This window comes from Lontra canadensis, unplaced genomic scaffold, assembly GCF_010015895.1.
Source record: "Lontra canadensis isolate GAN:19392208 unplaced genomic scaffold, GSC_riverotter_1.0 scaffold4, whole genome shotgun sequence".
Classification (NCBI taxonomy): domain Eukaryota; kingdom Metazoa; phylum Chordata; class Mammalia; order Carnivora; family Mustelidae; genus Lontra; species Lontra canadensis.
Window position 1 is genome coordinate 40,476,005 of NW_022630998.1, and position 24,163 is coordinate 40,500,167.

At 37.2% G+C, this 24,163-nt stretch overlaps 1 protein-coding gene across 6 annotated transcripts in view; it reads right to left on the reverse strand.

Annotated features, from left to right (window-relative positions):
• Positions 1-24,163, reverse strand: part of RAD17 (RAD17 checkpoint clamp loader component) — a 40,806-nt gene that overhangs the window by 16,374 nt on the left and 269 nt on the right. For 2 of the 6 annotated variants that reach the window (XM_032849068.1, XM_032849113.1), the window contains exons 2-11: positions 23,006-23,112; positions 20,103-20,357; positions 18,892-18,975; positions 13,271-13,427; positions 11,813-11,949; positions 11,298-11,350; positions 11,092-11,217; positions 10,930-10,999; positions 5,224-5,335; positions 2,015-2,200 (exon numbers count right to left, since the gene is read on the reverse strand). In XM_032849068.1, the coding sequence (XP_032704959.1) occupies positions 2,015-2,200; positions 5,224-5,335; positions 10,930-10,999; positions 11,092-11,217; positions 11,298-11,350; positions 11,813-11,949; positions 13,271-13,427; positions 18,892-18,975; positions 20,103-20,357; positions 23,006-23,112 (1,287 nt within the window). Of the gene's footprint in view, positions 1-2,014; positions 2,201-5,223; positions 5,336-10,929; positions 11,000-11,091; positions 11,218-11,297; positions 11,351-11,812; positions 11,950-13,270; positions 13,428-18,891; positions 18,976-20,102; positions 20,358-22,203; positions 22,425-22,704; positions 22,806-23,005; positions 23,113-23,964; positions 24,009-24,163 lie in introns of those variants that run through there. The other 4 variants (XM_032849086.1, XM_032849097.1, XM_032849079.1 and 1 more) reach the window with 4 other exon arrangements.

Sequence of the window (24,163 nt, forward strand, 5' to 3'; positions counted from 1 at the left end):
CTAAGAAACTGGAAGCTTATGTGAGTTGCCTCACTATTACAGTGCCTTGCTGCTGTATATACATTAAGTTGTCTCTCATCATCACTATTCTTAAGAACTCAAATTAGAATTCTGGTACCTGGATTATGGCTTTTCTAGAAATAAAATACTCCAATTGTCAAAGCACTCTGCAGCATTTCACCTTTTCAGTTCTGCATTGCTTTCTTCTTTTGTTTTAAATATTTTTTTTTCTTTTTTTTATGTATTTGACAGACAGAGGTCACAAGTAGGCAGAGAGGGAGGGAGAGAGAGAGGAGGAAGCAGGCTCCCCGCTAAGCAGAGAGCCCTATTCGGGGCTCGATCCCAGGACCTGGAATCATGACCCAAGCCGAAAGCAGAGGCTTTAATCCACTGAGCTACCCAGATGCCCCTTGTTTTAAAGATTTTATTTATTTATTTGACAGAGAGAGAGAGACAGACAGCGGGAGAGGGAACACAAGCAGGGGGAATCAGAGAGGGAAAAAGCAGGCTTCCTGCCGAGCAGGGAGCCCAAAGCGGGTCTTGATACCAGCACCGTGGGATCATGACCTGAGCTGAAGACAGATGCTTAATGACTGAGCCACCCAGGAATCCCATGCTTTCTTCTTTTAATTCTCATTCTCAATATAAAGATCTTTACTGTTCTCTTTACTGTGTAGGATGAAGCTGCTTTCTGCATAAGAGAACAGAAACCCTGGTTCCCTGATTCAAGAAGTTATAAATGAATGTTGAGAAGGAAAACAAAAGGTAGAAGGAAAAGAATCAGTGGGAAGAGACACTCAGATTCAGAGGTAAGAGATCCAAGGACAGAAGTGTGTCTTCACTTCTATCTAAGTGTGCCTGTTTCATTTTGTTCGAGTGGCATGAAGGCTTCCATTTAGAAATCCCAAATTTTCAACTATCTGGAAAGAAGAAACTGAGAGATATTAGTCTAAAATAAGAAGGATGCCAGGACTGAGAAGCAGTGATAGACAACAGAAGACAAAGAGGCAAGGAAGATAAGAAGATGGAAAATAAGTATGGGAGGCACTCAAGAGTTTTATAGGAAGATAAAAACAGTTGTTTAAAACAGCTGGGTTTTTTAGCAACCAAAAATTAGGCTCAGATAGTAAGAGGTGTGATAAGCATGAAGCTTCAATGAATGTCCGTTCACATACTATTTATGACCCACTGAAGCAGCTATTTTACAAGAAGTTTGAAAAACTATCTGAGAGGAAATTGAGAACACGACACAGAACTTATCTCAATGGTCCATTATGATTATTTACTTTGTGGTTTAACAGATAAAACAGTTCCAAACTATGGGAACAGTCTCCTTCAAAATTTTTAAGAACTGTTTCAATCTATATAAAGGCATGTCAGATCCTGCCCCCCACCCCCAATCCTAATTCTCTTCCTTCAGGATCAGCACATTAAGAACTGATATTTTCTACATGAAAAACAGAAGTCTGGGATTTTATTGAAGGGAAAACCAATCTGGGAACTTAGGGATCAGTGATCCGGGTGTAGGGACTGAAGGGAAGCAGGCATTAAAGAAGGAAAAGGGAAAAAGAACATCAATGGTTGGGGGAGAGAGCAGGTAGTGAAGAGAAATATTAAGGAGATCCAAAGAAGCCTGAAGCTACCTGGCAACTTGCCTAGGGTTCTGGTGTCCAGAGTTTAGCCCAAGAGGGCTTTGGGCTACCAACACCTGCCACTAAAATTCTAGAGAAACTGATGTCTTACCTGCAGCAAACTATACTTTTAAAGATTTACAGACATGGATATTTGGTCTACAGTAGTTTTTACATTTAGTCCTACCCAGTCTAAAAACACTCTATCTAAATACACTTACCTGCTATGTCTCAGGCCTTGCCGAATAGAATCAGACCTACCCCTGCCAAATACGTCACATTTTCAAAAACTCGTATTTAATTTTTTTTAACTCATATTTAATTTTAGTTGTAAGACTAATGTCTAGCAGATTTAAAAAAAAAAAAAGTTAAGACTTTCTTACTTTTACAATATAGTATTTTCCCCAGAGCTCTGAAGAGAAAAAGAGAAATATCTTTGCCACCAATAGCTTGGACCTCTTGGTTTTCAAAAACCCTATCAGTTTTTTTCCTTTGTTTTGATTTTGACAGCGCAGCAGCTGATTTTATTGAAGACAATGCTTTCTTCCTTGGCCATAAATGGTTTTCTCCTAAATAATACACATCCAAGAGACAATATTGAAAATAAAATTAAAATATGAAAAATAAGACTGACAACATTTTATATAGTTACACTAAATAGTCTAATTAAAATATATTTTTTCTAATAAAGTGTAATTATAAAATATGTGAATTGAGTAACAGTCGTCTTTGGGTTGCTACACTATGAAAATGGAATAAAACATCACCTGAAAGTACATCATGACACAGATTTTAAATTTTATGCATAGAAATGACACATTCTCTAATATAGGCCTATCATTTTGATTTCTATTGGCACTGCTTGTGCAATGTACTGTTCTTGATGCATGCATGATAGATATTAGTCCATTAAATCCTGAAAATAACTTGATTAGGGGAGAACTCTTATTATACACATTAAAGATAGGAGATATAAAGAGATTAAGTAACTGCCTCAAGGGCATCAGCTTCTAAGTGATATGAATCCAGGCAGCACAGTTCTGTAGTGCATGTTCAACAACTATTCTGTATTACCTTCCTACCGATTTGGGCACTCTTCAATTTATGAATATGCCAGTGTTGAAATTTCGGTAGTCAATCTACTGTTCAAAACTCAGAATGCATCCCTTAAGAAAAGTAGCCTGGAAGAGCAGAAAAAACTAGGATCTGGGTTTGATTCTTATTACTGGCTATCTCATTAAGCTGGTCAAGAATTAAAGGAATCAATATACGATTGCTAATACGGTTCCTAACCCACTCAAAAAATATTATTTTCTTCCTTTTAACATTTCTGAGCTAAGAGTAATAATGTTATAAGTGACAGGATAGCAAACTGGCCTACTTCAGCCTTCCCAACCCATAATTCCAGTAGTGAACCTAAGCACCACTTATATTTATTTTTCTATTTATTTTATTTTTCTCCTTAATATTTCTACAGGAATAAACAGAATTCTTATTTCAGTTGTATTAAGCTGCCCATTTACTTTTCTCTACAGTTATTTTGAAAAACAAAGACATAAACTAAACAGATTATTCTTGTAGGTAAACACTAGGATTTCAGGTGGGTTCTGAGAACTCCAAAGATGGCTTTTAATTTTTCAAGGTGAATTCCTCAATGTGAAACATCAAGCAGGGTGCTTGTTAAATGTTTTCTGACAAGGACCATGTACAAGAAACCATGTGCTATCTTTCTATATACATATACATTTTTAAAGATTTATTTATTTGAGAGAGAGTGCATGTGGGCACATGAGAAGGGAGAGGCGCAGAGGGAGAAAACCCTTAAGCAGACTCCCTGCTAAGCACTAAGCCCCACAGGGAGCTCCATCCATGACCCAGGAGAACATAACCTGAGCCAAAACCAGGAATTAGTCGCTCAACCTACTGAGCCAACCAGGCACCACTTTCCCTCCCCACTTTTTTTTTTTTAAGTAGGCTCCATGCCCAACATGTAGCCCAACACAAGGGCCTAAATTCAGGACCCTGAATTAAGACCTCAGCTGAGATCAAGAGTCAGATGTTTAATCAACTGAGCCACTATGACACCCCTGTGCTACCTCTTTTAATATAGCATGACACTGTACCTTCCTTACAATAAACGTAAATCAATTTATTAATTGTATCATATATAAATTAAAAATAGGGAATATATAGGTGGCTCAGTTCGTTAAACATCTGCCTTTGGCTCAGGTCATGATCCCAGAGTCCTGGGATCAAGTCCCGAATCAGGTTCCCTGCTCAGCAGGGGAGCCTGCTTCTCCCTCTCCCTTGGCCTGCAGCTTCCCCTGCTTGAGTATTCTCTCTGTGTCAAATAAATAAAAATCTCTGGGGTGCCTGGGTGGCTCAGTGGGTTAAGCCTCTGACTTCAGCTCAGGTAATGATCTCAGGGTCCTGGGATCAAGCCCCACATTGGGCTCTCTGCTCAGCAGGGAGCCTGCTTCTCCCTCTCTCTCTGCCTGCCTCTCTGCCTACTTGTGATCGCTCTCTGTTAAATAAATAAATAAAAATCTTTAAATAAATACAAATCTTTAAAAAAATTAATTAAAAGTAAATACAAAGGTGAACCTGTATAAGCACAATACTATATATTTCTTAAAGATCTATTTTTTTATATATATTTTAAAGATTTTATTTATTTATTTGAGAGAGAATGAGTGAGAGAGCATGAGAGAGGAGGAGGTCAGAGGGAGAAGCGGACTCCCCAAGGAGCTGGGAGCCTGATGCGGGACTCGATCCTGGAAGTCCAGGATCATGACCTGAGCCGAAGGCAGTCGCTCAACCAACTGAGCCATGCAGGCACCCAAAGATTTATTTTGGAGAGCACACCCACATGCACTCAGGGGGGAGAGGGAGAGAGAAAACTTCGATCAGGCTCCATGCCCAACATGGAGCCCCAGGTGGGGCTTGATCTCACAACCCTGAGATCATGACCTGGGCTGAAATCAAGAGTCGGACACTTAACTAACTGAGCCATGCAGGTGCCCCTCGGCACAATACAATTAAAATTCACTAACAGCTGATCATTTACTGACTCCTTAATATATATCAAGCACTAGAATAAACACTCTACAAATATTAACTCACTTTTCACACAACTCTGTAAGAGAGGTTCTCATATAAAAGGTGAGAATATGCAGGCAAAAAAATAATTGTCATTTGCAAGATTCTTCACCAGTAAATGGCAAAGCCAGAATTTTCACCCAGGAAGTCTCATCCAAATTAACTTTAAAAAGTCAAGTAGCAATAAATAAATTAATTAAATTAAAAATTAAATCATAAATAAATAAATAAATAAATAAAAAGTAAAGTAGCAAATCACCTAATTGAATCAGGTTTTATCTCAGGTATACAGGTACATACAATGACAAATTCATAAAGTGTGTGTATGCATGTGTACATACATAATTTTACAGAACAGTCTCAAAAAAAAAAATAGATGGAGATATATATCAATTATAAGTTAAAATATGTTTAGTTTGATTTCGATTCATGAACAACTAAGAGAAAGTCAGTCACCCGAACAGTGCAGTAAGAATTTATCTTTCACAGTTACCTTTTGAAGAAGAAAACTGGAGGCTGTTTATTGCACTTCTGATATCACCAGAACACCCTTGACAGAGCAACTCTAGAGAACTTCTATCAGGGACAGTAATATTTCCTCCATTCTAAAATGAAAAAAATTAAAGTTTAAAAAACTAGTTTCTAAAACCAAAAAAACAGCTCCCGTTTCTAAACTAAATGAAAAAGTACATTAGAAACTTTTAAAGTTAGATGCTAAAAAGCTTCCATGTTAAATGCCAGTCTGCTCAGGAAAGCCAATGACTTATCATAGCTTAAGGTAAATTGTCAAGAGTATAAAATAATTTCACTTGCTTACTTGGACTAGATTATATTTTGAAGTTCTCTTACTATAAACACATGTATATATAAATACACACACACACACACACACACACACACACACACACATATATATATACATACATACATATAAACATTACTCCCTTGTCAGTTCAAGTATAAGACCAGAAAAATTTATCTATCCCTCTCCACCTTAAGAAACTCCTAATTGTTTCCTGACAACATGATTTAAATTGATTCCAGGTCATGATCTCAGGGACCTGGGATTGAGTCCTACAGTGGCTCCATGCTCAGTGGGGAGTCTGCCTGAGATTCTCTCCCTCTGCCCATCCCCCTGCTTGTGAATACACATACACGTTCTCTAATAAGTAAATCTTTAAAAAATATATATATATTTCTGTGGAAGGAAAATTGCCTCCAAAGTGTCTCTAGCAATTACGAATTTATTTTTTTCTACCAATAGTTATGTGAGAGTGCTAATTTTTTATCTTTGGCAACCCTGTTTATTGATCTCTTAAAATTTCTGCAAACTGTTATGTGAAAAATGGTGTCTGGTTTAAATATTAATTTCTTTGATTACCAGTAGGGCGAAATACCTCTCATGTTTACTGGCCATTTGTATTACTCTGTGTATTGGCTTCTCTGTTCTTGGAATTTTTACTGATTTATTTATTTTTTTAAAAGCTTTTATTTATTTTTGCAAGAGAGAGGGAGAGCACACTAGAGCAAGCACAAGTGGGATGAGGAGCACAGGGAGAAGCAGACTTCCTGTTGAGCAGGGATTCCCAATGTGGATCTCGGTCCTGGGACTTCAGGATCATGAACTGAACCAAAGGCAGATGCTTAACTGACCGACTCATCCAGGCACTCCTGTCCTTAGCCTTTTTAGGTAGGCACATTTTTATATATTCATATATTAATACTTTATCTTATATAAATTGCAGATATTTTCTTCCATTCTCATGCTTGTCTTTTACCTTAGCTTACCATGCCTTCTATCATTCCCTGAGCTTTTCATTTTTCTGAAGTAAATCCAATCCAATGTTTTTAGGGCTTTTGTTTCTTATTTAGGAATACTATCCCTCAAACCAAAGTCAGTACTTTTTCTTAATACTATTCTCATTTGAGGGTGCCTGGGTGGCTCAGTGGGTTAAGCATCTGCCCTTCACTTAGATCATGATCTGACTGATCAGATCATGATCACGATCTCCAGGTCCTGGTTTCAAACCCCAAGTCCAGCTTCCTGCTTAGCAGGGAGTCTGCTTCTCCCTCTCTCCTGTTCTGTCCCTCCCTACTGCTCATCTTCTCTCTCAAATAAATAAAATCTTTTAAAAAAGATTGTCTTTTTTTTTTTTTGTATTCAGATCTTTCATTTACCCAGAAATCTTTTTCTAAAGATTATTTATTTTACAGAGAGCACATGTGTGAGTAGGAGAGTGAGCAGAGGGAAAGATCCTCAAGCAGACTCCCCACTGAGCGCATAGACCAAGGCAGGGATCATGTCAGGACCCTGAGATTGTGACCTGAGCCAAAATCAAGACTCGGAGGCTCAACTGACTGAGCCACTTAGGTGCCCCTACCCAGAAATTATTTTTGTGCACAGTATAAAGATGCAACCTTATGTTTCCCACATGGATATCCAATTGTGCTAATATCACTTTTTAATTATAATAGTCTCCTCTCTCCCCAGTGTAAAATGCTACTTCCATTATACAGAAAATTGTCATTTACACATACTGATATATTTCTGTGCTGTCTTCTAACTGAATCCTTCCTTTTGTCTGTTACCATGTCAATAGTACACAGCTGTAATATTTATAGTTTTACATTGTGTTCCAATACCTAGATAGCAAGTCTCTATTCACTACTCTTTTACCAAAATTTTCCTGCTCATGTTTGTGAATTTCTCTTCCAGATTACCTTCACTTTTATTCTGGATACATTTATTTTATTTAAAATTGTTTCAAGAGTATTTGTTTTTGAAAACTTCTAGTGTGGACTACTTGCCAAAAAGGAAATGTAATTTTTTTTTTTTTTTTAAAGATTTCATCCATTTATTTGAGAGAGTGTGAGAGAGAGAACATGACTGGGCAGGAGGGGCTGATGGAGAGGGAGAAGTAGACTCCCCACTGAGCAAGAAGCCTGACCCAGAGCTCGATCCCAGGACCCTGAGATCATGACCTGAGCTGAAAGCAGACATTTAACTGAGCCACGCAGGCACACCAGGAAATGTAATTTGAAATCATGATCCTTTGTAGCTGAAGGAAATGCCACAGATGGTAATCACTTTGAACACACAAATGTGACTGAAATGTATCATCACACTTTACATACATAACAATATCAACAAAAAGACTAAAGATCTTTTTTTCCTTGTAAAAACAGAAAAACATCTATTTAAGCTAAAAACAAAACACAACAACAACAACAACAAAACCCCCCAAAACCTAAGATATTCACCATTCTTTTAACTAAATCACTTAAGATGTCAACAGTCTTGGGACGCCTGGGTGGCTCAGTCAGTTAAGCTGCTACCTTTGACTCAGGTCATGATCCCAGGGTCCTGGGATCAAGTCCTGTATGGGGCTCCTTGCTTGGCAGGAAGCCTGCTTCTCTCTGCCTCTGCCTGCCTCTCTGCCTGCTTGTGTGCACTCTCTCTCTGACAAATAAATAAAATAAATCTAAAAAAAAAAAGAGAGAGAGAGAGATGTCAACAGTCTTTCTTAATATAATTAACTGAGCTACAGAATGCCAGACATTAAAATGACCTTTTGATTTTCTTCTACCATCATTATCATTGTTGAGGATGCCAGATAGTATCTTAACATTTCATTTTATAAAAGCGTGAAAGACTTGAATAGTGTGCTGGTTGCTGCCCCTGTGATGTAACAGTGTAAACAATACTATCAAAACTACACCAGTTTTAGGGGCACATGGCTGGCTCAGTCAGTAGCATATGTGACTCTTTTGATCTTGGGGTTGTAAGTTCAAGCCCCATGGTGGGTGGAGGTTACTTAAAAATTTTAAAAATCGTAAAAGAAAAAAAGGTATACTAGTTTTAACATTCTTGTAGATCCACTATTTAAGGTATAGCATGTTAATTACGTAACAAAAAAGTCATGGAATCTCTTTTCACTATTCTAACACAACTTGCTAAAGTGAATGCCATTTGCAATTTAATGACTTAGTCTTTTTTTTTTTTTTTAAGATTTTACCCATTTGTCTGACACAGAGAGAGAGATCACAAGTAGGCAGAGAGGCAGGCAGAGAGAGGAGAAAGAAGCTCCCTGCTGAGCAGAGAACCTGATGCAGGGCTCGATCCCAGGGCCCCGACACCATGACCCAAGCTGAAGGGAGGCCCAACCTCCTGAGCACCCAGGTGCACCTAAAGACTTAGTCTTGAAAAAAGTTTTGAGTTAATGTGGTAAGGTGCTATGATGTTGATTATGTTTATTCTCAATGTTTGTTTAATAAATATTTCAAAGCTATAATTTATAGTTATGCTCCTGGTGCAAAAGGTAGACTTTTTTTTAAAAAAGACATTAAAAAAACAAATCACAAGTAATCCTACCATCCAGAACCAATCACCCTCAGCATTTTTATGTACTTTCTTCTAGTATGTACAGGTTCAAGTATATATGTGCATTCTGCTGTTACTGAAAATGTTTTAGCACAGTGAAATGGAGTTAGAATGAAACTTTAAGCCTATCTGATACTTAATAGTTGTGGGATATTATGCAAGTTATTCCCCCACCCAAAAGCTATTTCCTTATCTGTAAAATAGGGATTATGTACCAGTTTTGTATGGTTATGGTGAGATTTAATAAGATCAAGTATGTAAAAATACTCTGCATAGTGCCTGACATATATCAAGGGCTGAAGATACAATTTCTATTGTTAGCACTGTAACTTCACTTATTCATTTACTTATTTAAAATAACCTCTACACCCAGTGAGGTCACGACCCCCAGATTAAGAGTTCCATGCTCTTCTGGATGAGCCAGCCAGGTGCCCCAGCATCTTGTTATTTTTAACTTGACAATTAAATCGTTATTTTCTCGTGTCACTAAAAATCCTCAAAACACTAATTAATCACATGATACCTCACCATAATAACTGCTCCCTCTGTTACTGGACTCAGTTTGTTTCTAATTTTTCACTATTAATAGTTTTTATTTAAGTGCTCTACATAATACATTATTTTGTTTAATCTACAAAGTAAACTATCCCTTGGAGATTTCCCTCAGTACTATGATCTGAGCAGTGTGAAAAAACCTTCTATTTCGTGTAAGATCTAGTTGATTTATAGCAGTAGGCCCCCAGAACCATGCTGTTGGAAGAAGTTCCATCAATTTATTTTAACATCATGCTGATTTGAAAGATAGAAAAAAATGATGTATAACAAATGACTACAGCTATTTTACAACGTTAATATATGTAACACTACTGAACTATACACTTAAAAATGGTTAAATGGTAGAGTTGATAATACCACATAACTATTTGAAAGCTGCTAATAAGCGAGCAGATCTTAAATGTTCTCACCACAAAAAAGAAATGGTAATTACATGAAGTAATGGAGGTATTGTGTAATGCCATAGTGGTAATCATTCTGCAATACGTAAGTAATCAAATAAACATGCTGTACACCTTAAACTTAATAAACAATATTACATGTCAAGTGTCTCTCCATAACATCAGAAAATAAATGATTAAGATGGTAAATCTTATGGTAAGTTTTTTACAATAAACATATTATTAAATTTTTAAAAAATTGACAACAGGACAAGAGTAGTGTTGGACTGTTGATGATTAATATACCTAGAGGCCAGGAAAGTTTCTTTTCCTTTTTTTTTTTTAAGATTTTATTTATATATTTGACAGGCAGAGATCACAAGTAGGCAGAGAGGCAGGCAGAGAGAGAGAAGGAAGCAGGCTCCCTGCTGAGCAGAGAGCCCAATGCGGGGCTCAATCCCAGGACCCTGGGATCATGACCTGAGCCAAAGGCAGAGGCTTTAACCCACTGAGCCACCCAGGCGCCCCCCAGGAAACAGTTTCTTGACAGTAGACACAATTTATAGCACTGAGCCAAGCAAAGGGAAATTTACCTCAATGTGAAAGAGAAAACTAGGTTTAATAATAGAGAAATGTTAGAGATTTTTAAAATCAGTATTTCCTGCCTTTTCAAGAATGACAGGCCTGATGAATATAAGCAAATATTTTAATTCTAAAAAGTGAAATAATGTGTTTCTAACTCCACAAGTATGGTTTTCTAATGTAAGATTCAGATTAATCTGCTCTCTGCCTGCCTCTCTGCCTACTTGTGATCTCTGTCAAATAAATAAATAAAATCTTAAAAAAAAAAAAGATTCAGATAATCAGTTCTTAAGAGACTTACCTTGTTAGCTTCCACTGTCACTATTCGATTAAGAAATTTCATCATAATTGTTGGTGCCACAGGGTTAAAACTGTTAAAAAAGTATTTTAAAGAAAAATAGTGGTTAAATGATCAATTTAAAAATATATATATGAACGTTATAAGCAGAAATTTCATTCTTACCTAATGTTTGCTATAGCACACTCTTCCTGAATTTCTTTGGGAAACAATAACCTCTGATTATTATCTCCACTGAGACTGTCAGAAATTATAAATATTAGAGGACATCGACCAGTGTGCACATATTTCCTAGAATAAAGTACAGCAATGTTTAAATACAAGCTAATGCCCTTTAATTCAAAGTTTGAGAAAACTTCACTGAAACTCACCTGAGAATTTCATGTAAAGTATGAGAATCTCGATAAAACTGGTTAGGTAAATCCTATTGAAAAATGGTAAATATTACCAGTTATATTATTGTGTAAGTTTATGTAAGACTTGTATTTACCAAATTAGGGAAAAAATGTTATATATACAATTCAAAAATTAAGGAAAACATGAAAAAGTGGATGTACTAAACAGTAAAATGCATCAATAGGAAACCCAATTTTCAATCAAATTTCTTAGGATCACTACTAGTTACAGTATTTTCACTAAAAACATCATTTGCCAAATAATTTCTTTAGCTTTTCTATACTGAAGACATTAAAATTTTAAAGTTCATTAACTTATAGCTTTTATTCAAGTTTACTGAAAAAGACCTGAGGTTTCCGCTATCACCGAGCTTTTACATTACATTTTACCACTATTAATACCATGGAGAGAATTAATGCCCCTATCAATAAGATATATCTTGCAATTATTTACTCTATAGTTACAGCAGGATCTCAAAATCTGTCCATACTTCAACGAGAATTATCCTCTTATCAGTTCTTAGATCATCTCCAAGCATTTGTAGTCTGTTATACTTTGTTGCTCTTAGTAGAAACTCTTTAAAAACTGCTATTTGAGACTGGTAGGGAAATATATGGAAGCTGGATTCTGAAAAAAAAAATTAACACTTTTACTTTCAACAAATTATGTATACATCAAAATTACACACCTAAGTAACACACACATATACATTACTGATTACATTCACATATACCTGAAGCTTACAAAATTGTAGATTTTTTTTATTTAGGCAAAGCTGTACAAATTTAAAATAGGATATTCATGGGGTGCCTGGGTGGTTCAGTGGGTTAAGCCTCTGCCTTCAGCTCAGGTCATGATCTCAGAGTCCTGGGATCGAGCCCCGCATTGGGCTCTCTGCTCAGCAGGCAGCCTGCATCCCTCCCTCTCTCTGCCTGCCTCTCTGCCTACTTCTGATCTCTCTCTGTCAAATAAATATATAAAATATTTTAAAAAATAAAACAAAATTAGATATGCACTTCAAAAAACAAGAGTCATCACGGACCACAATGAATTTTCTATAACAATGAATGTAATATGGAATTAACTGACTTTAGAACACAGCTACTAATGTAATAATCACACAACTGGTAAAAACATTTACATCTTTGCCTATACAATTAAAAAAACTCCAAATGAGTGTGTTGACAATGAATCAATTAGTCAGACTTAATCCTTAAAGAATCCCATTCTCTTGCGGCACCTGGGTGGCTCAGTGGGTTAAAGCCTCTGCCTTCGGCTCAGGTCATGATCTCAGGGTCCTGGCATCAAGCCCTGCATCGGGCTCTCTGCTGAGTGGGGAGCCTGCTTTCCCCTCCCTCTCTGTCTGCCTCTCTGCCTACTTGTGATCTCTGTCAAATAAATAAATAAATAAAATCTTAAAAAAAAAAAAATCCCATTCTCCTCTACTAGAAGCAAGCTTCCCCTCTTCTCAAAGTATTTCTGTCTGAAACTGGGAAGTAGGAAAGAAAATGGTCTCATATGGTTTCATGTGATCGCTACTGTCATTTTGTGAACCTACTGATAGTGGATAGATGTCAATCTAGCATAGGAGTGACAACATATATTTTCGCACAAAAACATATACCCAGGGGCGCCTGGGTGGCTCAGTCATTAAGCCTTTGCCTTCAGCTCACGTCATGATCCCCGGGCCCGGGGATCAACGCCCACATCAGGCTCCCTGCTCAATTAGCCTGCTTCTCCCTCTCCCTCTACCTGTAGCTTCACCTGCTGTGCTCTCTCTGTCAAATAAATTTTTAAAATCTTAAAAACAAAACAAAACGAAACGAAACAAAAAACATACCCAAAAGGATCTTAGGAATCTCAAGAATAGAGTTGGGGAGGTTATTTCAAACCTCCTTTAAACATAGACTTTTCCCACTATTTCTACTACGTTCATAGCAAACCTTACCAGGATTAAGTATCTCCTTGAAATCATCTTTTTGGAAGTCTGATAAAATTGGATTAATCCACTCTTGTACTTGAATACCATGCTCCTTTGATAGTATTTTTAGAGTTGTTGTTTTCCCACATCCAGGAGGACCTGTTATTAATAAAATAGATCCACCCTAAAACCAAATACAAATATTAATCAAAAATCAAAATCACACACACAAAAATCAAAATCATTGGAATGCTAGAATGTTATATTGGAATTTTTTTTATGTTTGAATTTTCTTTCAAATATTACTTCCATAAAGATTTACTAAATATCTGAAATAAGCTAACTTATTTAACACAGATGTTACCTGGATTATACCAGCTTTAGATGAAAGAGGATAATCTTATTTCTTCAACTTTAAGCATAACTTCTGATAGTTCTTCAATTCTTACACTATGTCTCTCCCAAGGACTACTTAGTAGCCAAATTAAAACAACTAAACTTCAGCTAGATTAAGGAGATAATGTCTGAAACAAGTATTTTTAGAGGTTACTTGAACTCAAAATTCAAACTTAATACAGATCTCTTTGGATTATATGCTTTAGTATTAAACAAGTATAATATTCTGCTGGGAAATGTAGGATATCAGAATCGTTACAAAACGTGTTTTTTTTTTTTTTTTTAAGATTTTATTTATTTATTTGACAGAGAGATCACAAGCAGGCAGAGAGGCAGGCAGAGAGAGGAGGAAGCAGGCTCCCTGCTGAGCAGAGAGCCCCATGCGGGGCTCGATCCCAGGACTCCAAGATCATGACCCGAGCCGAAGGCAGCGGCTTAACCCACTGAGCCACCCAGGCGCCCCCAAAACGTGTTTTAAGAAATTATTTTCCAGGGTGCCTGGGTGGTTCAGTTGGTTAACCAACTGCCTTTGGCTCAGGTCATGATCCCGGAGTTCCGGGATTGAGTCCCACATCGGGCTCCCACCTCCACTGGTAGTCTGCTTCTCCCTCTGACCTTCTCCCCTCTCATGCTCTCACTCTCTCTCTCAAATAAATAAATAAATCTTTAAGAAAAAAAAGAAAAAGAGAAAGAAAAATATTTTCCAGAGATAGAACTCCAAAGAGAGACTATAGGTTGTAGGTCATAATAATATCTCCTCGTGTAATAAATCTGATTAAAAAAAAAGTTAAAGTTAAAAATATATCAGGGGACGGGGCGCCTGGGTGGCTCAGTGGGTTAAAGCCTCTGCCTTCGGCTCAGGTCATGATCCCAGGGTCCTGGGATCGAGCCCCACATCGGGCTCTCTGCTCAGCAGGGAGCCTGCTTCCTCCTCTCTCTCTCTGCCTGCCTCTCTGCCTACTTGTGATCTCTGTCTGTCAAATAAATAAAAATAAAATCTTAAAAAAAAAAAAAATATATATATATCAGGGGAAGATGATTTCCTAAATTCCCTGATGGGCTATAATCCTTGCTCAGCTGTTTACCTTTACTAACTAATGCAAATAAGGGACCTTGTACATGGCCCCAGAGGACAACCCGTCCTACTTTTTAAAATGTATGAGTGCATGAGTTATAGTGATATTAGCCATGACTTTAATGATTAAATAATATATATTAAATATGGTGTCTCTGATCAAATACAGAAAACAAGGTTATATATTGATGAGTTGATGTAAAGGTGACCAAATAAAGACTGTTTAGCAGGAATCTAAATCCTTACTTCTCATTGGAACTATGACTCAGTATTTGCTTACTGTTTCTAGTAACTTTACAAGACATACCTAATGTAAATAATGAGAACTGACTACTTCCAAGGAGATTTAAAAAAAAAGAGGATGATCAAGCATGGACACCCAGGTACGTTTTTTTTTTTTTAAAGATTTTATTTATTTATTTGACAGAGAGAGCGATCACAATTAGGCAGAGAGGCAGGCAGACAGAGTGGGGAAAGCAGGCTCCCTGCTGAGCAGAGAGCCCGACGCAGGGCTCGATCATGACCCGAGCCGAAGGCAGAGGCTTAACCCACTGAGTCACCCAGGTGCCCTCCATGTATGTTTCTTATATAATAAAGTGCCTTATTTTTTGACGGAGTGAGTAGAGCCACATAGCAAAAGTTTTGCTTCCAATAAGTGGGAGATAGTCTATGAGAACACTAAAACATGAAGACTTTTGTTAATGTTCCCATCGTCTACAGTATAGTAGGCTTTTCTTCATTGTTTTAAACTGAAGTAAAAATGGCATATAGCATCCTAATGGTTTGTACATCATAGTGATTCAATATTTTTATGTCTTACAAAATGATTATAAGTCTAGTTATCATGTCACTATATAAAGTTACTACAATATTACTGACTATATCCACTATGCTGTACATTACATTTCCATCACACTGTAACAGTTTTACTATATTCTGAAAATGTTGCTCTGAAAAATTAAATTCAGTATTTTAAGTACTTACAATAAATTTAAGAAAAAATAATTTTAGCTTGTCCACAGAAAAATCTATACATTGTCAAAAATTTGGGGGGGCTGCCTGGGTGGCTCAGTGGGTTAAAGCCTCTGCCTTCAGCTCAGGTCATGATCTCAAGGTCCTGGGATCGAGCCCCGAGTCGGGCTCTCTGCTCAGCAGGGAGCCTGCTTCCCTTCCTCTCTCTCTGCCTGCCTCTCTGCCTACTCTGAACTCTGTCAAATGAATAAATAAAAAATCTTAAAAAAAAAAAAATTGGCGGTGGGGGGATGCCTGGGTGGCTCAGTTGCTTAAGCATCTGCCTTCAGTTCAGATCATGATCCCAGCGTCCTGGGATTGAGCCCCATGAACCTTGCTCAGCAGGGAGCCTGTTTCTCCCACTGCCTGCTGCTCCCCCTACTGCCTGCTACTCCGCCTGCTTATGCTCTCTCTGACAAAAAAATAAAATATTTAAAAATATTTTTCTTGCATAAAAATGTCTTATAATTACTGACATCATTGAACTTTTATATAATAAAGAGTATACAACTGGTGAGAGTTCAACTTCTTAGCAGGAAGATTTTATTTTTATTTTTTTAAAGATTTTATTTGTCAGAGAGAGTGGGAGGGAGAGAGAGAGAGAGAATGCACACAAGCAGGGGGAACGGCAGGCAGAGGGAGAAGCAAACTCCTGCTGAGCAACGAACCTGATGAAACACTCGACCCTAAGACCCCTAACCAACCGAGCCACGCAGGTGTCCCAATAAATGAAATCTTGAAAAAAAAAAAAAAATCACCATTTCACAATCTTAACAAAATAACTGATTCAGGCAAGGACTGAAAATGGACACTAAAGCACTTACGTGAAAGACTACGGGGGAAATTGGACTTTTTTTTTTTTCTTAAAGATTTTATTTATTTATTTGACAGAGATCACAAGTAGGCAGAGCAGCAGGCAGAGAGAGAGGGGGAAGCAGGCTCCCTGCCGAGCAGAGAGCCTGATGTGGGGCTCGATCCTAGGACCCTGGGACCATGACCCGAGCAGAAGGCAGAGGCTTAACCCACTGAGCCACCCAGGCACCCCAGGAATTGGACATTTAACATCGTGAAATTATCTCCCTATAGATTATGTGGCAGTCGCAACGGAAAATTACTTCATAATGAAGATTTCTGACTATTACTGGGGTTCCTGAGTGGCTTAGTAGGTTAAGTGTCTGCCTTTGGCTGAGGTCATGATCTCAAGAGTCCCAGGACTGAGCCCCCAGTTGGGCTCCCTACTTAGTGGGGAGCCTGCTTCTTCCTCTCCCCGCCTCTCGCTCATGCTCTCTCTCTCTAATAAATGAATAAAATCTTAAAAAAAAGAAAGATTTTTACTATTATTTCCTTAATTTAGTGATCAAAGTTAACATGAAAAACAGGAGAACCAAACATATTTTCTGATATGGTGCAATATAAAACATACACCACGACCTAAAAAGTATTCTGAAAAAATGTTCAACTTGAGTCTAATCAAACCCTTAATTCAAACTTCCAGGCCACAGGAAATGGAAGACAGAAGAACAGATTAGTCAGCCTGAAGAGGAAACAACCTGACAAATCTAGAAGGTTAGGGTTCTACACGTCACCTGGCCTGGACTCTCTGGTAAGTCAGTGTCTTAGAGTAAAAGAAAGGGTAAAAGAGGACCATTCTAGATTTTAAAAGACCTAAGGCGTGTAACAATCAAAAGCAACATGTAGTCCTTGATTAGATCCTGGTTGTAACAAATCCACTATAAATAACATTTTGCAGACAAATAGAGAAATGTGAATATAAAACGAGCATTATATAACATTATCTACATGACACTAGATAATTTTGTTAGAATAATGATATATATAACGGAATACTATGCAGCCATCAAAAGAAATGAAATCTTGCCATTTGCAACGACGTGGATGGAACTAGAGGGTATTATGCTGAGTGAAATAAGTCAATTAGAAAAAGACAATTATCATATGATCTCCCTGATATCAGGAATTTGAAAGGCAAAGTGGGGGGTTTGGGGGGTAGGGAAGGAAAAAATGAAACAACATGGGATCGGGATGGAGACAAACCATAAGAGACTCTTAATCTCACAAAACAGAGGGTTGCCGGTGGGGAGGAGGGTAGGGAAAGGGTGGTGGGGTTATAGACACTGGGGAGGGTATGTGCTATGATGAGTGCTGTGCAGTGCGTAAGCCTGACGATTCACAAACCTGCACCCTGGGGCTAATAATACATTATATGTTAATTAAAAAAAAAAGAATATTTTTTATAATATCATTCCATGTTTGTCCATGTTTGAAATTTTCCATATTAAAAAACTAACAAAAAGATTTAAAAAAAAGAATAATGGTATATACAGTCAGTTAGGAAAGTGCTTTATTTTTAAAAAAGAGGCATATGGATATTTCTAGAAGTCTGACTAAAACGTCACATATTCATAATTGAAAATACTTTAAAATACTTAAGAGTGAAAATGAGGTATATAGTAGGCATAAGACTATTCATTTATTATTCTACTTTATTTTTGAAGAATCTCGAAATAAAGTTTAAAAAGAGAGAAAAAAATATTCTAGCTTGAAGGCTAAAAGTAATTACAGAAGTAGGAAGTGAAACAAAAAACATCAGCCTTAAAATGAATGATGACTATTTTAGGCTGTATTTAGTACAAAACTAATATGTAATTTGCTTGCTTGCTTCTGATGTGCTAAATATACTGGCACCCTAACGAGTTTATTATGCTTAATGATGATGATGAGACATAAGTGGATAAAAGAAGTTTAAGAAAGAAACTCAAAATCTCTGAGTCTTTTGGTGAAGTGTATAGGAGTAAATAAGAGACTTTTTTATTGTAGGTGATTTGGACTTAACAAAGTCAACATAAAAGTTTAATTTCTGGAAGACTGGGTGGCTCAGTTAGTTAAACATCTGCCTTCAGCTCAGGTCATGATCCCAGAGTCCTGCGATCAAGCCCTGCATCAGGCTCTCTGCTCCACGGGGAGCTTGCCTTTCCCTCTCCCTCTGCCTGCCGCCTCCCCTGCTTGTGCACACGCATACTCTCTGTCAAATCAAGCAATCGATCTTAAAAAAAAAAAGAAAAAAAGTTTAAGTTCTTACAACCAACTATAAAACAGAGAAACATTTGATGTTATATATTTTAAAACACATTTCTTATTCAATTACCTGTTTTGGTTGCCTTTCTAAGACTTTAGCTTTTAACCAGGTTTCAACTTCTTCAATTTTCTTTTTATGCACAGCAAGTTCATGCTAAAAATTTCAAGTTTAGAACAAAACATTTTAACTCAAGGATTTTTGGTACAGCAGCCCACATTAATCTAAATTAAGCATTTTCAATGAAGAAAACTAGCAAACAACATGATAAGAGAATTTATTTTTTTTAAAGATTTTATTTATTTATTTGACAGAGAGAGATCACAAGTAGACAGAGAGGCAGGCAGAGAGAGAGAGAGAGAGAGAGAGAGAGAGAAGCAGGCTCCCCGCTGAGCAGAGAGCCCGACGCGGGACTCGATCCCAGGACCCTGAGATCATGACCTGAGCCGAAGGCAGCGGCCTAACCTGAGCCACCCAGGCACCCCTGATAAGAGAATTTAAAAGTCTTTGCTATTACACTTCATTTTTTATATTGAAAAATCCTGGGGATGCCTGGGTGGCTCAGTGGGTTAAAGCCTCTGCCTTCGACTCAGGTCATGATCTCATGGTCCTGGGATCAAGCCCCGCATCAGACTCTCTGCTTGGCAGGGAGCCTGCTTCCCTTCCTCTCTCTCTGCCTGACTCTCTGCCTACTTGTGATCTCTGTCTGTCAAATAAGTAAATAAATAATCTTAAAAAAGGGGGGGGGCGCCTGGGTGACTCAGTGGGTTGAAGCCTCTGCCTTCCGCTCAGGTCGTGATCTCAGGGTCCTGGGATTGAGCCCTGTGTCGGGCTCTCTGCTCAGCGGAGAGCCTGCTTCCTCCTCTCTCTCTGCCTGCTTGTGATCTCTGTCAAATAAATAAATAAAATCTTAAAAAAAAAAAAAATTCTATCCTTAACACTGATACTGTTGTCTGAGAATTTGGGGCAGGTTGGGAATTACAAAACTTTAAAATCCTGACATACATTTCTGGGAAGGGAATAAATAGGGAGAGATCTCACATTTAAGAAAATAAACAGATCAATTCTATGTTGGGATTAAATTAAATCTATGACAAATAACCAATGATACAATTTCAGAATTACTTGAGAAATGCTGAGCCATGGAACATAAAAAAACTAGGAATTACTGGGTTTTTTCCTAATTCATTTAGAAAGATTTTTATGAGTAATAATCTGAAAATATATATTCCTCTCCTTCCTGAAATTGCATTATATACACTTGTTTGCATCCTTTTTAGTACCTGAGTTTCTGGCTTGTATTTATCCACCCATGGTTCATTTTCAGACAGATATTCTTTTGAATTCTCAAGACCATAAATCTTTTCTGAGGAAGATGGCTTTTCTCTTTTTCTAGCTGGAAATCTGCTACTGTCTAATCTGGAAGGCACATTTTTCCTTCTGTGACTTGAGTTATTCACACCTAATGATGTGGCAGTAATAGAGATGCCTGTATTCTCTGAAAAATCATCAAACGATGGGTCCACCCAGTCTGTTACCTGAAAAAAAAGAAATCATGTAAATATTACATTATCTACCTCTATTCCCTATATAAGTAAACTACTGTCTATAAAAAAAACATATTCATATATCTGCAACATTTTATTTTTATTTTTTTAGAAGATTTTATTTGCCAGAGAGAGAGAGTGCACACAAGCAGGGGGAGCAACAGGCAGAGAGAAGCAGGCTCCCCTCTGGGCAAGGAGCCTGATATGGGACTTGATCCCAGGACCCTGAGATCATGACATGAGCCAAAGGCAGATACTTAACCGACTGAGCCACCCAGGCATCCCTATCTGCAACATTTTAAATCGAAACCTCACAAATTCGCTCTTTAAGTAAAACTGGCACTACACATATTAGTTATTTTTTTACTTCATGGTAAATACATATGCATACTTGTCCGCTTCACCAGGGTAATCACGAATGCCATATAAAGGAATATAGAATACAAACTTAATTCTTTTTACTAATTATAATCTTCCTAGTATAGAATAGGCTGATTCTTCTTAAGCTCATTTGTAGGACTGAAACAGAAATACTAAAATTATGTGCCAAAAAAGAAGCAAAACAAAGAAATAAAATATTATTTTAAGCATATATAACTGTAAGAAGAATAAAACTTCTGTCTTGACCAGGTTAATTAATTCACAAACTAAGAACCACTGCAGATATCCAAATAATCCCTATCAGCTTCAGGACTTTGAGAAGATACAGCCTAAGAATCCTGATGGTATGAATAATTTGTAAATATGAACTGATTTTATTCTCTTCAGCCCATAAAGCAAATAGTATTTTCATAAAGGGAGGCAGGCTTTCCAAGGAGGAGGACTTGTTTCCCAGATTTGTCTAAAAAAACAGAACTGGGATAATAGAACAGCAAAATCAATGGTTCTACTTCATGTTCTTCTGTTTTTTTGAGAAATTGCTGATCTCTCTACATTTCCTTCATCATTCCTTTTCCTTTAGAATCCTCTGTAAGTATACACAGATGAAGATAATGAATTCAGCAGTTTAAAACTAAAAATACTTTGGTGTTATTAAAAAGGTTTTTTTCTGAACAAAAATTTTTATGATGAATTTTCTTAACATTCTTGAAGTATAAATCTAGAAAAACCTAGCTTAGTATGTGGCTTTTGAAATTCCTTGGCTGCCTAATAAGGGGGAACCAAGATTATATTTTCCTTGAAGAACACTCAGCCACAGTTGTGAACCATTTACTAGACAATGCTAAGGAAAAGCAAGCTGGGGTTTAGAACTATCTCAGGAATGAAAGTCACACTTCATTCCCCCTTTAAAGACAGAAGGTTAGGAATACTATCACCAATAAGTAAAGAAATGAAGACCTGTGGGAAAAAATTTCAGTCACAGCCTAAAAATTCATTTCTCCTTCTTCAAAAGACTGTCAACAGTACTACAATTTTGGCTCCTCTTTAAGAGTTTAGGGGCACCCGGGTGGCTCAGTCAGTTAAGAATGTGCCTTCGGCTCAGGCCGTGATCCCGGGGTCCTGGGATTGAGCCTTGCATCGAGCTCCTGCTAACCAGGGAGACTGCTTCTCCCTCTGCCCCTCCTTTCTCTTTTTCTCAAATAAATAAAATCTAAAAAACAAGTAAGAGTACCTAGGGGCACTTGGGTGGCTCTGTCAGTTGAACTCGAACTTTTGGTTTCAGTTCAGGTTGTGATCTCAATGTCATGAAATGGAGCCCAGAGTTGGGCTCCACACTCAGCAGAGTCTGTTTAAGACTGACTCTGCCCTCCCCACCCCTGCCCCCGACCCTGGCTCACACAGGTTCTCTCTCCCAAAATAAATACATCTTAAAAAAAAAAAAAAAAAGTAAAAATACCATATTATAATAAAACTTTTGATAGCATATCTGATCTTGCAATTCTGATCTGCAAGTTATTTATACATTTTATAGTTTTATATCTTACATAAACATGGAGTCCTATTTACTGGGGAAAAAAGAAACACCAAAAATTAATTTACTTAAGATCAGAGAAAAATAAGACCCACCAGTATGAAAATAACTACCCAGCAAATAAGCATGATACTGACTGACCCCATCCTATGCTATCACTAGCCTTGCTGAGAACTGGCACTCAAAAACATGATTTTTAAGTGGCAAGCCTTGTGGTTAAGCTTTATTTTTATTTATCTGTCTTTTTAAAGATGTTATTTATTCATTTGAAAGAGAAAGAGATAGCGAGGAGAGGGGCAGATGGGGAGGGAGAGAAAAGGAGAGAATCCCAAACAAACCCAGCATTGAATGCAGAGTCCGCCACAGAGCTCCATCCCACAACCCTGAGATTATGAGCCAAAACCAAGAGTCAGATGCTCAACTAACAGTGCCACTGTTGCCCCTCGTTGTTACGCTGTAATACTATGACTCATGTTTTTCTTTCTTCTATTGATCTTCCATGCAAGAGTTTTCAGCCTTTCTTCCGACTGAAATTGAAAACACTTTTTTAAAAATTAAGGTTGTGCTTTTAGTCATTTCACACTTAATATTGCATTTTTTAGATCACCAATTACAACAGATACTGTACACTATTACTTTGACGGCAATAACAAGTCATTAAAAACATACACAAAAATTATCCTTCCTTTTTGGGCAATTATTACATGGACATTTTAGTGTAACATACCTTTGTAGAAGATACCTTTGGTCTAAGAAAAGTTTTTGACATTATAAACTTTAATAGTTCCCATCCGTAGTATACAACCTGTAGTAGTACATTAAAGTATAATTCACCTAAGGAAACAAACAAACAAAAAAATCTCAAATTAGGAAAACTGTAAAAAAGAAATATAGTAATATAAACCAATATAATCTACAGTATGATAATGGCTCAAAAACTAATGAGAGGACATAGTAAACACAGGTGAAGAGGTCAAAATGCTAAAATAAAGTTTACTTTTAATCCCTAGAACTGTCAAATAATCCACACGTGGTGGTATAAGAGCGAAGTCTTTCATATGAACTCAACAATGTATTAGAGAAAACAGAAAAAATGCATTCGACATTTTGTGCAGCTTTTGTGCTGAAAGTTAAAATTTCCCTCACTTCAAATCACAGTTCCGGAGTTTTTTTCTGCGAAATTTCAAAAAAACCCTCACCATATAACAAATTCAGATTTTCACTTACTTTGGAAAAAGACTATAAATCTAACTGTAAATATTTTCTGTAAGTGTTCTTCTTACTTGAACATACTGGAAAATTTGGGGACAATGTTTTCCGACTTTAATAATTATTCAATGTTTACATAAACTAATGAATTCACCAGTTTGAAGTGAGCTTGAAGCAAAGTTTTTTAAGGTCTGCAAATTTATAAATTGGAAGGTGTATTTGGACTTTAAGGTTTGGACGCACATATGGTATATAACGTGAAAAGATTCCACACACGAAAAAATAAATTGTACACACACACACACACACGTTGTTCACGATTAAAGAGGTTTTTGCTTTGGAGATTCAAAGAGATACATGGATGGGGAAAAAAACACACTTGTTGAATAAATACAGTTGTCAGGTCGAAATAAAAGACGCAGACTGTTTTTACGGTCAGGATTCCAGTCGCTCTTTAAAAACAAGACTGACAATTACCTCCTTTAAAAAAGAAGATAACTGTCCCAGATGATGTCAGGTTCCTGAAATGAGATGTCAGAGGAAAAAAAGACCTTCAAGAATATTTCTAGTCTACCCACCAACCGCCCTCACACACTGGACTGGCGATACTAAGCCCAGACACTCGTCCAGCGTAAAGCTACTAATCAGCGGAGAGCAAAGAGGATCTCGCCATGTC